This window comes from Pygoscelis adeliae, unplaced genomic scaffold, assembly GCF_000699105.1.
Source record: "Pygoscelis adeliae isolate BGI_AS28 unplaced genomic scaffold, ASM69910v1 Scaffold190, whole genome shotgun sequence".
Classification (NCBI taxonomy): Eukaryota; Metazoa; Chordata; class Aves; order Sphenisciformes; family Spheniscidae; genus Pygoscelis; species Pygoscelis adeliae.
The window spans coordinates 1880888-1894859 of record NW_008823922.1 but is presented as its reverse complement, the minus strand read 5'-3'; the positions used below and the strand labels follow the sequence as shown (position 1 = coordinate 1894859).

Here is a 13972-nt window from a genome sequence, read left to right as displayed (position 1 = left end):
TGAGACTGACTGGCCTGTAGTTCCCCAGCTCTTCCTTTTTTCCCTTTTTAAAAATGGGGGTTATGCTTCCCCTTTTCCAGTCAGTGGGAACTTCACCCGACTGCCACGACTTCTCAAATACGATGGATAGTGGCTTAGCAACTTCATTCGCCAGTTCCCTCAGAACCCACGGATGGATCTCATCGGGTCGCATAGACTTGTGCACCTTCAGGTGCATTAGATGGTCTCCAGCCTGATCTTCTCCCACAGTGGGCGGCTCTTCAATCTCCCAGTCCCCACCTTTGCCTTCTGCGGTTTGGGCGGTGAGGCTCGAGCACTTGCTGGTGAAGACTGAAGCAAAAAAGTCATTGAGTACCTCTGCCTTCTCCGTATCCCAGGTAACCAGGTCTCCCGTTTAATTCCAGAGAGGACCCACATTTTCCCTCATCTTCCTTTTATCCCCGACATACCTATAGAAGCTTTTCTTGTTGCCCTTGATGTCCCTGGCCAGAGTTAATTCTATCAGGGCTTTAGCTTTCTTAACCTGATCCCTGGCTGCTCGGACAATTTCTCTGTGTTCCTCTCAGGCTACCTGTCCTTGCTTCCACCCCCTGTAGGCTTCCTTTTTGTGTTGGAGTTTGTCCAGGAGCTCCTTGCTCACCCATGCAGGCCTCCTGGCATTTTTGCCTGACTTCCTCTTTGTTGGGATGCATCGCTCCTGAGCTTGGAGGAGGTGATCCTTGAATATCACCCAGCTTTCCTGGGCCCCTCTTCCCTCCAGGGCTTTGTCCCATGGCACAAAAGGGCGATCATCCCAAGCAGATCCCTGAAGAGGCCCAAGTCTGCTCTCCTGAAGTCCAGGGTAGCGAGCTTGCTGTGCGCCCTCCTCGGTGCCCTAAGGATCTTGAACTCCACCATTTCATGATCACTGCAGCCCAGGCTGCCCTTGAGCTTCACATTCCCCACCAGCCCCTCCTTGTTGGTGAGAACAAGGTCCAGCATAGCACCTCTCCTCATTGGCTCCTCTACCACTTGGAGAAGGAAGTTATCATCAACGCATTCCAGGAACCTCCTGGATTGCTTATGCCCTGCCATGTTGTCCCTCCAACAGCTATCAGGGTGGTTGAAGTCCCCCATAAAGGCCAGGGCTTGTGAGCGTGAAGCTGCTCCTATCTGTCTATAGAGGGCCTCATCTGCTCAGTCTTCCTGAGGTAGGCCTTCCCTATCCAATAGTATAAAGCAAGCATAAATCCCCATTTGAAACAGTTACCAAAACCTCACATTTATTACAAAGCAGAACTCAGGACTCTGAATCAAGCCCTGTGTTACTTCAGAAAAAGGCATGCTTTTATGGAGGGTTCTTTCCCTCAGCCTGAATTAGTAAGCTTGGTAAATACATACAGCCAGGTCACACATATTTTAGGCAAAACCCAGTGAAATACATGCCAGCTTTTTGCTGTTTTATAGCATGGAATGGTGAAGATGTACAGCAGTATATACAGACCAGGAGATTCAGAGTGTATTTACAGTGAAGAGCAGGAACAGTTTACAGAAAAGTGCTATCAAACTGAGAATTTCAGAAAGCCCATCTTTCTGCAGGAAACTGAAGTCAGTGATGAAATGAAAGGGTTAAACCAAAATCTCACAATGCAGTGCCTTCCAGAGGTTGCAATTTGCTTGCCTCAGGTCACCGTTCTCCTGCAACAAAACTAGGCAAATAGACTTTCTCCATGCTTGATGCACCACATGGTGGGACCTCACCTGCGCCCCTTCATTGAGACACACCTTTGGTACTCGAGGGTGATGTTTACCCTAGAAGAGATTACAGAGGGATAAATTGCTTGAACTAACACCCTAAACCAAAGCATTTCCCAATCAAAATACACTTCCTTTTTGATCCTTTTCAGAACATATTTGATTTCACAAATTCTGTAGAAAGTTCTCATTGAAGTGACTTGTTTCTTATTCTCATTTTAACTAGCTTTGATGAAACAGAGAAGAGGAAGATCACTATGTAGCAGAGCTTATTTAAAAAAAACAAACAGAAAAACAACCACAGACACAGGACAGTGGAAGGAAGGAAGGACTTGCTGCAGCCACAGTGGCAATGGGGACTGCATACCAGTATAGCTACTTTGTCCTTAGCAGTGTGCACCTCATTCAGCTGTGTAACGAAGTTGCAGCAAGTTGAGCTGGTAGCATAACAACTGGAAGAAGAGTAGGGAAATAAGAGAACTAGAAGAATGATTTTTTCAGAAAGTAAAATTGAGGGATGCTCACTCTACCTATGAAAAAACAAGAAAAGCCTGCAACCTAGGCCCATCTCTAGAAAGTATTTTTAGGTCAGAAAAATATAGCAAATATGTAGAGCAAAGATCTTCAGATCACCTTCTTGTGCATTTCTCTTTGCACATGTCAGCAAATTGTGCTGAGCTCTTCTATCTTATATAACCAATCCTTTTAGGGGATGAAACACTTCTCCAGAGGGTAATGGAGTACCTAGCTCACAGCTGTCCAATCTGCCTGGCACACTATGGAGAACTCTAAATAAACAGAGCTGAAAAGGTAGAAAAAAACAATTCATCTTAGCAGGGAGGGTGTATCAATTCTGACAGTTGCTGTCACTGGTAGAAAGACATTACTAAATTTAAACAGATTGATGTGTCCTTGTCCAGCAGCCACTCAGACTACATTAGCAATCTTGCTTGGGAAGTAAATTAATGATGGATTAAATCAGTTTAAATTCCCCAAGGTCTAACTTGATATATGCCAAAGCATGCCCCAGAAATAAACTTCAATTCATGACTAAGTTATTCCTCCCTCCCTCAGGCTTTGGAAACCTGAGATGGCTGAACAGCTCAAGGGGCAGACAATAGGTTACAGACCTTCCAGTAAGCTGGAGATTTAAATCCAATTTTTGATGATAGCATCACCTTGCACCCTTTCGGGGCCTTGGTACTTTGAGGGAGAATTTTAAAAGGACAAGCGTTCATGCTTTAAAGGTATTACTGTAGTCCTCCCTAACAAGACCAATTGACAAGTCCTGCCCTGTACCAGGCTCTGTGGAGCCAGGGTTTGGTAAAGCAAAGCTGTGACACAGGAAACATGAGTGGAAAGCTTCCTTTTCTTGACTGAGTCCCTCAACAAACACAATTGGTGCGAGAACACTGATCATCCTAATTCTCATACCATTACCTTTAACACAGCACTTTAGTCACTGTTACAAATGCTTACAAGATAGGAGAGGGGGAATAGTGGGGCTCAAATCTACCCTCAGGTATGCATCTCTAAATCCCAGGTGAAGGATGATGAACTGACTACATGAACATCTTGATTTTAGCTGAACATGGAACAAAAATTCTACAACAGCTTTATACCAATGAATTATCTCCAACCCTGAATTCTGAGGATCAAATAACCCAAGCTAACTCACAACCAGACCTAGCCTTAGTCTCAGTGAAAGAGATGGAAGTCAAATTGCCTCATATTTAAAGCAGGCTAAGGACAGACCCTGCAGTTCAACTGGTAAGTCAACTGTTGTCTCAGATCCTCAAGTCTCAGGCCAGGAACAGAGAGCAAAATGACAAAGGAAGCTTTCCTAGGTGTTTGTGAAGAGCTTTCCCAGAGCTACACAATCATGAACTTGTAGAAAAGTTCCCTTACCTCTGTTGTTCATCATCTAGACACTCAATAATAGTTGTGTCAATAATAGACAAAAAAGGTGACTTGCTGGCTCAGGCTGCCAGCAGACATTCCTGCATCAGCTATAGTATCAGAAATAGTGTGGCCAGCAGGAGCAGGGAAGTGATCGTGCCCCTGTACTTGGCCCTGGTGAGGCCGCACCTCGAATACTGTGTTCAGTTTTGGGCCCCTCACTACAAGAAGGATGTTGAGATGTTGGAACGTGTCCAGAGAAGGGCAACAAGGCTGGTGAGGGGTCTGGAGAACAAGTCTTATGAGGAGCGGCTGAGGGAGCTGGGGTTGTTTAGCCTGGAGAAAAGGAGGCTGAGGGGAGACCTCATTGCTCTCTACAACTACCTGAAAGGAGGTTGTAGCGAGGTGGGTGTCGGTCTCTTCTCCCAAGTAACTGGCGAAAGGACGAGAGGAAATGGCCTCAAGTTGCACCAGGGGAGGTTTAGATTGGACGTGAGGAAAAATGTCTTTACTGAAAGAGTGGTTAAACATTGGAAGAGGCTGCCCAGGGAAGTTGTTGAGTCACCATCCCTGGAGGTATTTAAAAAACGGGTATATGAGGCGCTTAGGGACATGGTTTAGTGGGCATGGTGTTGTTGGGTTGACGGTTGGACTCGATGATCTTGGAGGTCTCTTCCAACCTTAATGATTCTATGATTCTATAGTCAAGACTTCTTTGCAACCTCAAGGGCTAAAAAGCCAACCCTGTCACTCCAGCCACAGCAAGTGATCCTTTCCAGAGACTCATTCTCAAACTGGTACTTTGGATCACAAGGTGGATCTACTGTGCCACAGGACATACCCAGCTACAGGTCTGCTGTATTATGCCAATCTAGCAACTAAATTGCCTGCATCACAATTCTTCTGTCTATAAGATACTGACAATGTCCCTGTAACTGCAGCTGCTTCCCACAAAAGGAAACTAAGTCTACAGAATTAGTTCAAGATCTTTGAAAAAGAGTTGTATAAGTAAAAAGGTGCGCTTTTTTCTTTTTTTTTTTTTTTAAAGAGAATTTGCATCTTTAAGTTATATTTGAGAGACAGAGGAATGAAGACTATTGCATCCAAAGCCATCACTAGAGATGTACTCTGCATATTTCAGGCTGGAGAAATGTCAGAACAGCTACACTGGTGTCAGTGGTTGAGAGGAACAACCAATGAATATTTTAAAGATGGAAACCGACTGGAGAAGTAGTGAAAGCAAAGAATACAGTTTTCTTTCCCCTGTCTCTCACTCCATAGGAACTTCAAGGCTAGCCTTTTTTCTGGAAGCATCATTTTAATTAGTGCCACTGAGCAATATGGAGGGAAAAAAAAAAAGATAGCATCAACAACATGCAGTAGTTAACCATGGATGCACTGAGCTCGCTCATTTTCAAGAAAAAGTTGTTAGTTGACTTGCTATCATTTAAGGCCATGCACATCAGTTACTATGATCAGCTAACATCCCGATACTTGCAAAATCACTGCTATGCAATCAGTTCTCCACCCCAAGTGACAGGAAAAGGGTCTGTTCTTAGACCACTGGGAAAAAGTTTAAGGACCAGGCATGCCTGAGCTTCACCAATATCTGAGAACACTATAAATAAAACAGACGCTTCTGGAGCTGTGTAAGCTCCAGACTGTTTCATAGATTTTAAAGGCAGAAGAGATTAGTAGGATATCTAAGCCTGGGCTACCACCAACGCACTGGCACCCCTACTCTTTTTTCTGGTTTACATTCTTCCTAGGCTCAAAGCAATATTAACATTCTGCTTACTTTATACTTTTCTGAAAGAAAGGACAAAGTGAATGCAGATTCTGAGAGAAAAAATAACTCGCACTTTAATATTCATCTCTCCTGTGTTCTTGACACTCTTGGATTTCCACGTGTCCAAAAAAACCCAAAGAACTTACTTCCCTCTCAAGTAAGATTCCACCTGAATTTATCCAACAGTCCATTTTTGTCACAATGCATTTTTTGGAAAAGAATGGAAAGTTTATTACTAACATTACTGGAACTAGATTTTGTTTGGAGGAATATTTTGTGAATAGCAGCCCTCAAAAGTTTCTAGAGTCAGTACTGGGAAATGTACAGAAGACTTCCAAAGCTGAATACACGTTAGAAACCTCTAAACCAAGGCTATAACAGATTTCTGAATTTTTTCAGTCAGTCTATACCTACAAATCACACGGGACCAAAGTGTTACAGGAGCACCTACAGGTATGAGTAACAGCAACAGTCCAGCCTGCATATTGCTGATGGACTAGACGGAACAATGAAGTCTGGTTATTTAAAAGATTTTCCAGATGTTGGCTGTCTGTTTCTGCAAGGAAAAAAAACAAACCAAAACAAAATCCTCTTCATTAGCAGCTAATAGTCTCCACAGTGACTTGAAGGAGGATGAAATTCCAGTGTCTTTCATATATAAGTACAGCTTTGCTCCTTCACCTTGCGAAGTGCACCCTAGATTGGAAAGAGAAGACAGCCACTAGGCGGATTTTACTGATGATAAATGCTCAGAAAACTTGTGGATAGTCTGAGAGGAGAGAGATGTGCAGGCTCATGCAGACCCCGTGGAGAAGAGGGAGAAATGTCAAAATGTCCCACTATTACTAGGTATTACCTAACAGCTAGTTAATTCCCATTACCAACCTCAATGAGTATTCTCCAGGTATCCAGTGTAATGAATAAAAACATTCACCAAGTTTGTGTGTTATGACCCCCCCCTTCATATTACACATGCAGCTGCCCTGCTACTCTCACTTCCCCTTTTGGGTGTCCCATTATAAAGTCTGTTATGTGGAGATGACATCGTCACTATCTCTGTTCACTGACTAGAATAGAGTCGGCTCTAATCCTCTAGTGGGCTCTCTAGGTAGTGCTGCAGAACAGTGTGTCACAGCTCAGTTCCTGTCCCCTACCTGGTGAAAAGGTAAGACTGTGGAAGGACACGATGTAGGAGGGTACTTAGCAAAGTTCATACTGAGTGGTTTATCTAGAATGGTAGCAAGTTTTAAAATGAAGGAAAACCAACCAGTCCACAGAACAGGATAAGCTTCCAGCATCCTTCCCTCCCAATCCTATTGTCCTACATCCTGACTTTGAGGTTCTCTGAAATTAGAAGACACGATGAAGGCATTCCAAACATAACAGGAAAACACTGGAAAGGCAACATGACAAAATTGCAGATGCAGCACAATTTTTTCCAAAATGGTACAGAAAAGTATCATATACATCATCTTTAGAGTCCAGCGGCCAGAACACATTCTAGAAAATTCTGCTGTTTTCTAGAGTGCAAAATTCAAGCTCACTGCAGATGCACTAAAGCCTTTTGTCATACCAAGTCAATACTGGAAGAAAGGTTAATGAATTATCTGCAGAGTGGCTTCTGTTCCCCAGAAATTGGGGAGTGACACATGCTACCTCCTACCCTGGGAACAGAAACAAACCCAAAGCTACTTTAAAAACCCACACATATATTGACAGTTAGTAGGAGCATCAAAAGCTCTTTGCAGGTCAGTCCTCCCTTCCCTCTTTCCTCATGGAGGCACCTGAGAAAATACTTCAGAAAAGCAATGGCTGCAAATTCACCCTCTAACCTTTGGCACAGAATTCAGTCTGATGGAGTGGACTATGCAACTGCAACTGTGTCATATGGCACACAAACACACACACCTTCAACAGTACTTGATCCATTAAGACCACAGAATAACTCCTCTTCGCTCCAGTAAGCCTATGCCATTCTCCTGTCATTATATTACAGCTCCATCTTTTCAGCATTATTTTCAAGGGAAGAATATCTACAATTCCCTCTAAGGACCTGGAAGCGCAGGTTTTCATAAAGATAGGCAATGCAACATCCATAAACAAAAAGACATTGTTTAAGGTTTCTCTTGTGAAATATTATGGCAGAAATCTCACTTGACTTTGTCAGATAAACAATAAGAATATGACCCTCTCCAGAGCGTATAAATAAATAATCAAGTAGGCAGAAGATCAATGGGAATTTCGGTGAAGCTATTGATTTAGTTTTTGCACACAAGCTTGCAGGCCATACTTAATATTTAAAACAGAAAGATTTAAAAGAAGCATGAGCATCTTTAGAACTGAAGGAAATTAGGGATTAATATCAACTGATGAAAATATCTACATGGCCTGTAACAAAGGTCTCCCAGGGTCACAGCTGTCTTCCTAAGCTCTGTAGGCATGCCTGTACCATTGTCCCTTCATTCCAGAGAATCTCAAGCAATAGCTGTCTACAGGTTCCAAAAGTACATCTCACCTGTGGGATGCATACAGCCCTAGCTGAAGTCAGGTGCGAATCCTAGTTTGCAACCGTTACAAGAATACAGGACATGGTCCTGTATCATCCTATACAAAATGGCTTCCCCCAGTGATAAATGTACGGCAACCCTGTCCTCAAAAAGGACAGGGTTAAAGAAACCCTTTCCAACGTGGCTACCTGAGGCAGCTCCTTCCTAATCACGTTCACTGATACAGTTCAGAAGTGCCCAGCTCTCCCCATGCATTGTATAGGAAGATAAGGTGCTTGTCTTAAAAGCGCAAAATCCAGCTGTTGCTTGCACAGTCCTGAGCAACAACAGGTTACATCACCGAGTTCAAGTCTCTCTAGCCTTTACACAGCAGGCTATCCATAACAACGGATAAAATCCCTCATTAGGTAAGTGCAATACATAAGATGCAGCCAACATCCTCATGCATCTACCACGCATGTGTCAGGCTCACAGGGGAAAATTCATAACCGTTCTCACTCTACAATGAAATTTATGTCTAACAGTTAAGCACACAGCTGTATCAAGCAGTTTAATAATAGGCTACAATGAGTGTGTGGGTGGTGACGATATTACACAGGCTGTCTGTCACTCTGTAATGCCTGTACTGACTCATCAGGAGGCAGCAGTACAGGGACATTGTCTGGCTTATTCAATCATGTTCCCTCTGTTCAATGACTCTGGTTAGAGGCCTGACAGTCAAAACAATGACTACATGAAATATGATGCATAATATACTACAGCAACTAGGAAAGCCCTTAGCTCAAATGCTGCAAGAATATTTTATAGGCATATTGAAGAACTTGAATAAGAAATTCTTCATCTTGGCTGTAAGCTTTATCCCAACCTGTAGCACGACACCCCACACACACTAAGTGCTATAGATATAGAAGGGTCAGAGAAGCAGAAAATCATCCTGAATTTAGTGCTGAGTCCAGACTGACAATTGCAATGCCCTCAGCTCTGCATTTACGCTAGCTGCAGGAGCACTGTCCTCTTGTTATAACTTGTTTTAGAGAACCACATTTAACTGTAAGAAATTGGTGCTAGACCAGCAACACGCTCACAAAAGGCATGTGAAGCAGCAAGAAGTTATTAAAAAACTCCATTTATTAATACTTGGCTTAAGAGAGACATACTTGTGCAACGTTCACTTTATTAAAAACTGTTTAAAACATTCACTACCAAAAAGTTGCAAGTTAAACACGTCACATGTGCATGGGAATATTGCATGGTGACTGTCTATTACCCTTTATCACCAGCAAACTGCCCTACAGCTGCTTGGCACATAGTTGGTTAGAATCTCCTAAGCCTTTTGCAAGAATGAATGTGCTTTGGAAAGCTTTCTTGTACACATTTGTTGTCCCATGGACAAACTGATACAGCTGATCTAAACTTACCATTTTAAGTAGCCCAACTGTGGTTCCATGTATTCAATTATCATTTAGTGGTTGTTATTAAATTATCTAACCATTAGCTGACCTCGTCTCTTTGCTAGCTCCTAAACATTCTGATCCTATCCCTTTCCTCTGTCTGTTTTCTTTCCAGTCTACTTTGGGACAGCTCTATGACACTGCCCAATACATATTGCACAGCAGGACTTAACTAGCGGTTTCCACCAGGAAAAGTGTTCTTCTCTTTCATTCATGCTCCATCAAAACTTTTAGACTTTATGAAGGCAAACTTCAGACAATTTAATTTTTTTCCCCATTGTAGAAGGTCACATTGTTCTCCAGTCTGCTAAATTAGTTTACGCTGTCAGACACACACTACTCCTTCCAGACACAGACAGCAGAAAGCCTTGTGTAAATTCTTTCTCCTCAAAATTTGTGTAGAAAAGCAATGACTCCCAGGTGTATATAAAACATGCTAAAACATATACTACAGCCCACTCTCAAGTCCTGCATGCTGGCATGTAACAAAACCTACATACTCTACCCACACAAGCTAGCCCTAAGCAGCTGGCTGACCTCTCTGCTTAACAATGGATTATTTGGGAGATAATGAGTCCCAGCTGACTAAGCAAGGTTTTTCACACTTGCCTCAGTAATCTGGAACTCCATAGCTCTTCCCGTCAAACTCCAGTCTCATAGATGACCATACTAAGATTTGGAGGTCAGCATACCCTAGTGGCTAAATAAACACCTTCTAACCTTCTTCCAAGCTCTACTACTTGCCTGGGTAGTCTGCAATGTCTCTTGCCTTTGAACCTCCTTAAGCGTGTATGGTTTTGGCTAGGATGGAGAGCAACTGAAATGAGCTGTCAATCAAAGCAGTGACCGTGACCCACACAGAAGTCACAACCAATACACCCTACAGTTCTTTACTCATACCTGAGGTTTAGTTTCCTCTTCATCCTTATAATAGAATAGCTGCTCCCCACGCAGCACAAACCACCGCTGCTGCCAGTTCTTCATAATGCTCCTTTGTTTCTTCAGCCAGCCGCACTTCAGCACACATTCTTGAGGGTTTGGAGAAGAAGGTCTGGAGGGAGGCCCAATCTGTTCACCCATCACCAAACTCTTTGACCGGGCTGAAAAAGCAATTACAGAGTAAATGAAACAAAGAAATAAGGTTAGGAGCACACAGAGAGGCTAAATAACTGTTCCCATACTTTCTTCTCAGACATGGATAGACCATTACATGCATGCTCCCTCTTCTAGTAGGTACTTGTTTTTCAGGGTGTACATTCAAGTTTATGATAGTCAAACACAAGACAAACGTTAACCTTTTGGTACTGCTCGCTCTAGCGGCCTTCTAGGTGACACAATACCTCCAACCAAGGCTCCACTGCTCATACTACCTTTCTTTGTGGCAAGTCATTAGTGCCTTCCAGCTCTACATGGGAATAATGACATTGCTCTCTCCTAAAAGGATATTTACCCAGTGAGGATGTGTAAGTGTGGTGAGGGAGGACAGAAAAGGAAGGAGAGAGTATAAGAAAATATTCTCACTCCACACACAACCACTATTGGGGTGATTAGCCAGTGAAACCAGCTGCCACGGGAAAAAATGAGATTCAGAACTCAGAAAAATTCAAAAAGGGAATAGACACATATAGATAACACAGCTATCCAGAATGATTAAAGTCACCTCACTCTTCAGGGCTTTCTGACATTGAAGCAGAAAAACACAATGGAAATTAAAAAAAAAAAGACAAAATAGAGGAAAAAAAACATGTAAATCTCAGAAAAGGCTTCAGAAGAAGAAAAAAGTTTATTGCTCTTTCCTTCCTCTTCTCCTCCCACGTGCCTGCAGTAAGAGTACTGAAGCTTGGGACATTTAAAGCTAGTCTGGAGTAGCAGATAATGATTATATATTGCAGGCAGCAAGCCAGTCCTCTAGAATGGATGAGGTTAGATGACCTCATAGGTCTTTTCCACCTCTACTTTGGATTTATGAAGTATCTTATAATAAGTTATTTAATATCTCATGCCATTTTCCTTCATTAGTGCTAACATGATCCTGTTCCTCCCTGTTTTCTACATTCAGCTAACTTAAAACAAAATTCATAATTGCCCACTTGAAACAGGGCTACAGTTTACAGGCCAGTACTAGTAAGTCTACATCATTGATATCTTACATTAACACTGTAAACTGCTGCAGCTAAAAGTCAGGCAAGCTTCTTGTTCAGGCATCCCTGATACACTACAGCTAATTTGGTCTGTAACAACAAAGGGCAACCCTCTGCCTCTCAAAATACTGTCTAGTTTTGCCTCCTTTGGGTTCAGACAGTTAAAATGTGTGGCCCTGATGTTACCACCTGACTCTAGTTTCTGCCCCTAGTGCCTCACCACACAGTGATGGAACTGACAACATATGCCAAAGAAAGAAAAATAAAGTGGAGGTGATGGTTGGGGAATAAAAAATAATGAAAAAAATCAATCACATTAAACTTGATCCCATTTCTTCTCTTCCATGAAGGGAACTGCAATGGAAAGAGAGGCAGACAAGGGTCTGAGGTCAGATCTTTGGAGAGCCTCCTCAGTGTAATCCAGTGAGGGAAATCCCATTGGTGTCTGTGATAAAATCTACTTTGACCGTTCCCATGACCTAGCAGTCAGGCCATCATGTTCTGCTTCTTAAAGAAATATAAAACCAGCACTTTTACACACTAAACACTTTTGTCATCAGAGGGCAGATCTGAATGGTACCACATCATCCATTACCAAAAAGTCTCAGTGACAGTAATCTCCACTTGTATAGTATCATATACTTTCCTCCCCTACCTCGGCTTAAAAATCTACTCATCTCTTCTGTAACCATCCAGTAGGCACTCAGCCTGGCCTCTGACAACTTCCCAGTTTTATAGGCAGAAGATGGCATCACTTTGTTAGTCTTAAATTTCAGACTCAGTGAAAGCCCTGTCTGATAGGCAGAAGGGATTTTTTTTTTCCCCCCTCCATTTCTCTGAACAGCTAAGGTAAATTCTGCTACTCTCAACAGAACTGTGAATAACCGATTTTGTCTTGTGCCTCAATGAAGAGAAATTAGGTTTCAACCTATAACCATTTCCTGCTGTAAGAAATTTTTTTTTTTTTAGTTTCACTTTAAAATGTTATAAGAATGTTAAACCACGACATGTGCTGATGCAGTATCATAGCTTTTTCAGAATTCCACTTCCCTTACTTTTGGCTAAAATACCTCGCTGAATTTAACCTGAGCTCATATACAGCATTAGTCCTACATTAGTGAAGTTTACCAGCAAACTTCAGATTTGCTTAAGTAACCCAGCATTCCTCAATCCTGATTTTTTTTCCCCTACATAACCAAAACAATTTAAAAAAAAATCTTAATACAGAATTCACCTAAAATCAGGCTTTGATGTATCCAAGCATATTCTCTAAGCTTGCTCACTGTAGTCTGAGCTCTAACAGACAGGCATTTTCATTCCAGCAGAATACATAAAGAACCACTTTTCATGATGAAGCTAAGATGCTTATGCCTTAAAATATCCCTTTCTTGCAACACAGTGCCCTCTAGCAGATGATTACAGAAAATACCAGGACAACTTCGCCTCCTGCCTGCCTGCCCGCCCTGCCCCCCCATAACTGCCAAGAAATGGAGGATCTTATTTCATATGCACGTATTAAGAAAACAGACTTTTCACATTTAAATCTCTATTGCAGAGGCCCATAAGGATTTAGTTGAAGGAACCGCCTCTGACTCGTCCCAGACCACATTTTACAACAAGGACCAAACTGTAACCTGGTTTAGACTGTCCTAGATTCCTTTCCACATTCATGTTACAACATATGTTATTGCAAGAACAAATATTCCAAGAAATTGCTTTTCCAAATGGAACTATGTTTCTTAGGCAACATCTTGGCTATTAACCTAACCAATTAGTCTAATAATACCAAAATCCATGCTTCAGTAAGCACCCCAGTCATCTCCGCACTGAAGCACCTCAGCGCTCTCCAGATTAAGCATGCAACTCCCAGCAGTTTCCAGTTTTCCTGACTTACCTATAGTTACACAAACCCTCTTCTACTTCACCCCTCCCCCTAAAAAGAAGTTAGATTTATTTAACTGGAAACCAACTACCTTTATTTTAGCATCTATATTGACACAGACCTCACAAAAAACACCAAACAACATACTTTGGGTTATTCCAAAGCTAGATATCTCATATTTCCCTTTACATACCCTTTGGTGTTATTTGTACAGCCCTACCTAGTAGTAATTTATTATAGTGAAGAATTAAGGCTTTCATGATCCGTCACTGGAGGATGTATATCTTCGTATTTTTAATTTAAGCAGCACCATGTCTTAATCTATTGCTACGGCTGTTAATTCTTCAAGCCGTCTTAGCTTTCCGTTTCCTTAGAGTTTCTAGTCATGACTGTAATAGTTAATTTCATTAGGGAAATACTTAGCAACCTTATCTGTAAGTCAACAACATGGATCAGATAGAAATTTTTAGAAGGAGGAATTATTTATGGCTATTAACAGCATTGACATTTATATTGCATGCTTCACAGAATACAATAATTGCATAGAGGTCAGAAGAAAACTTGCATGG

At 42.0% G+C, this 13972-nt stretch overlaps 1 protein-coding gene across 1 annotated transcript in view; it reads right to left on the bottom strand.

Annotated features, from left to right (window-relative positions):
• ARHGAP22 (Rho GTPase activating protein 22) overlaps positions 1-12593 on the bottom strand; it is a 143772-nt gene extending 131179 nt beyond the window's left edge. Inside the window, exons 1-2 of the mRNA XM_009320271.1 lie at positions 12584-12593; positions 10281-10480 (exon numbers count right to left, since the gene is read on the bottom strand). Coding sequence (XP_009318546.1) covers positions 10281-10460 — 180 coding nt within the window. The 5' untranslated portion in view covers positions 10461-10480; positions 12584-12593. The remainder of the gene's footprint in view (positions 1-10280; positions 10481-12583) is intronic.
• Positions 12594-13972: the final 1379 nt, after the last annotated feature.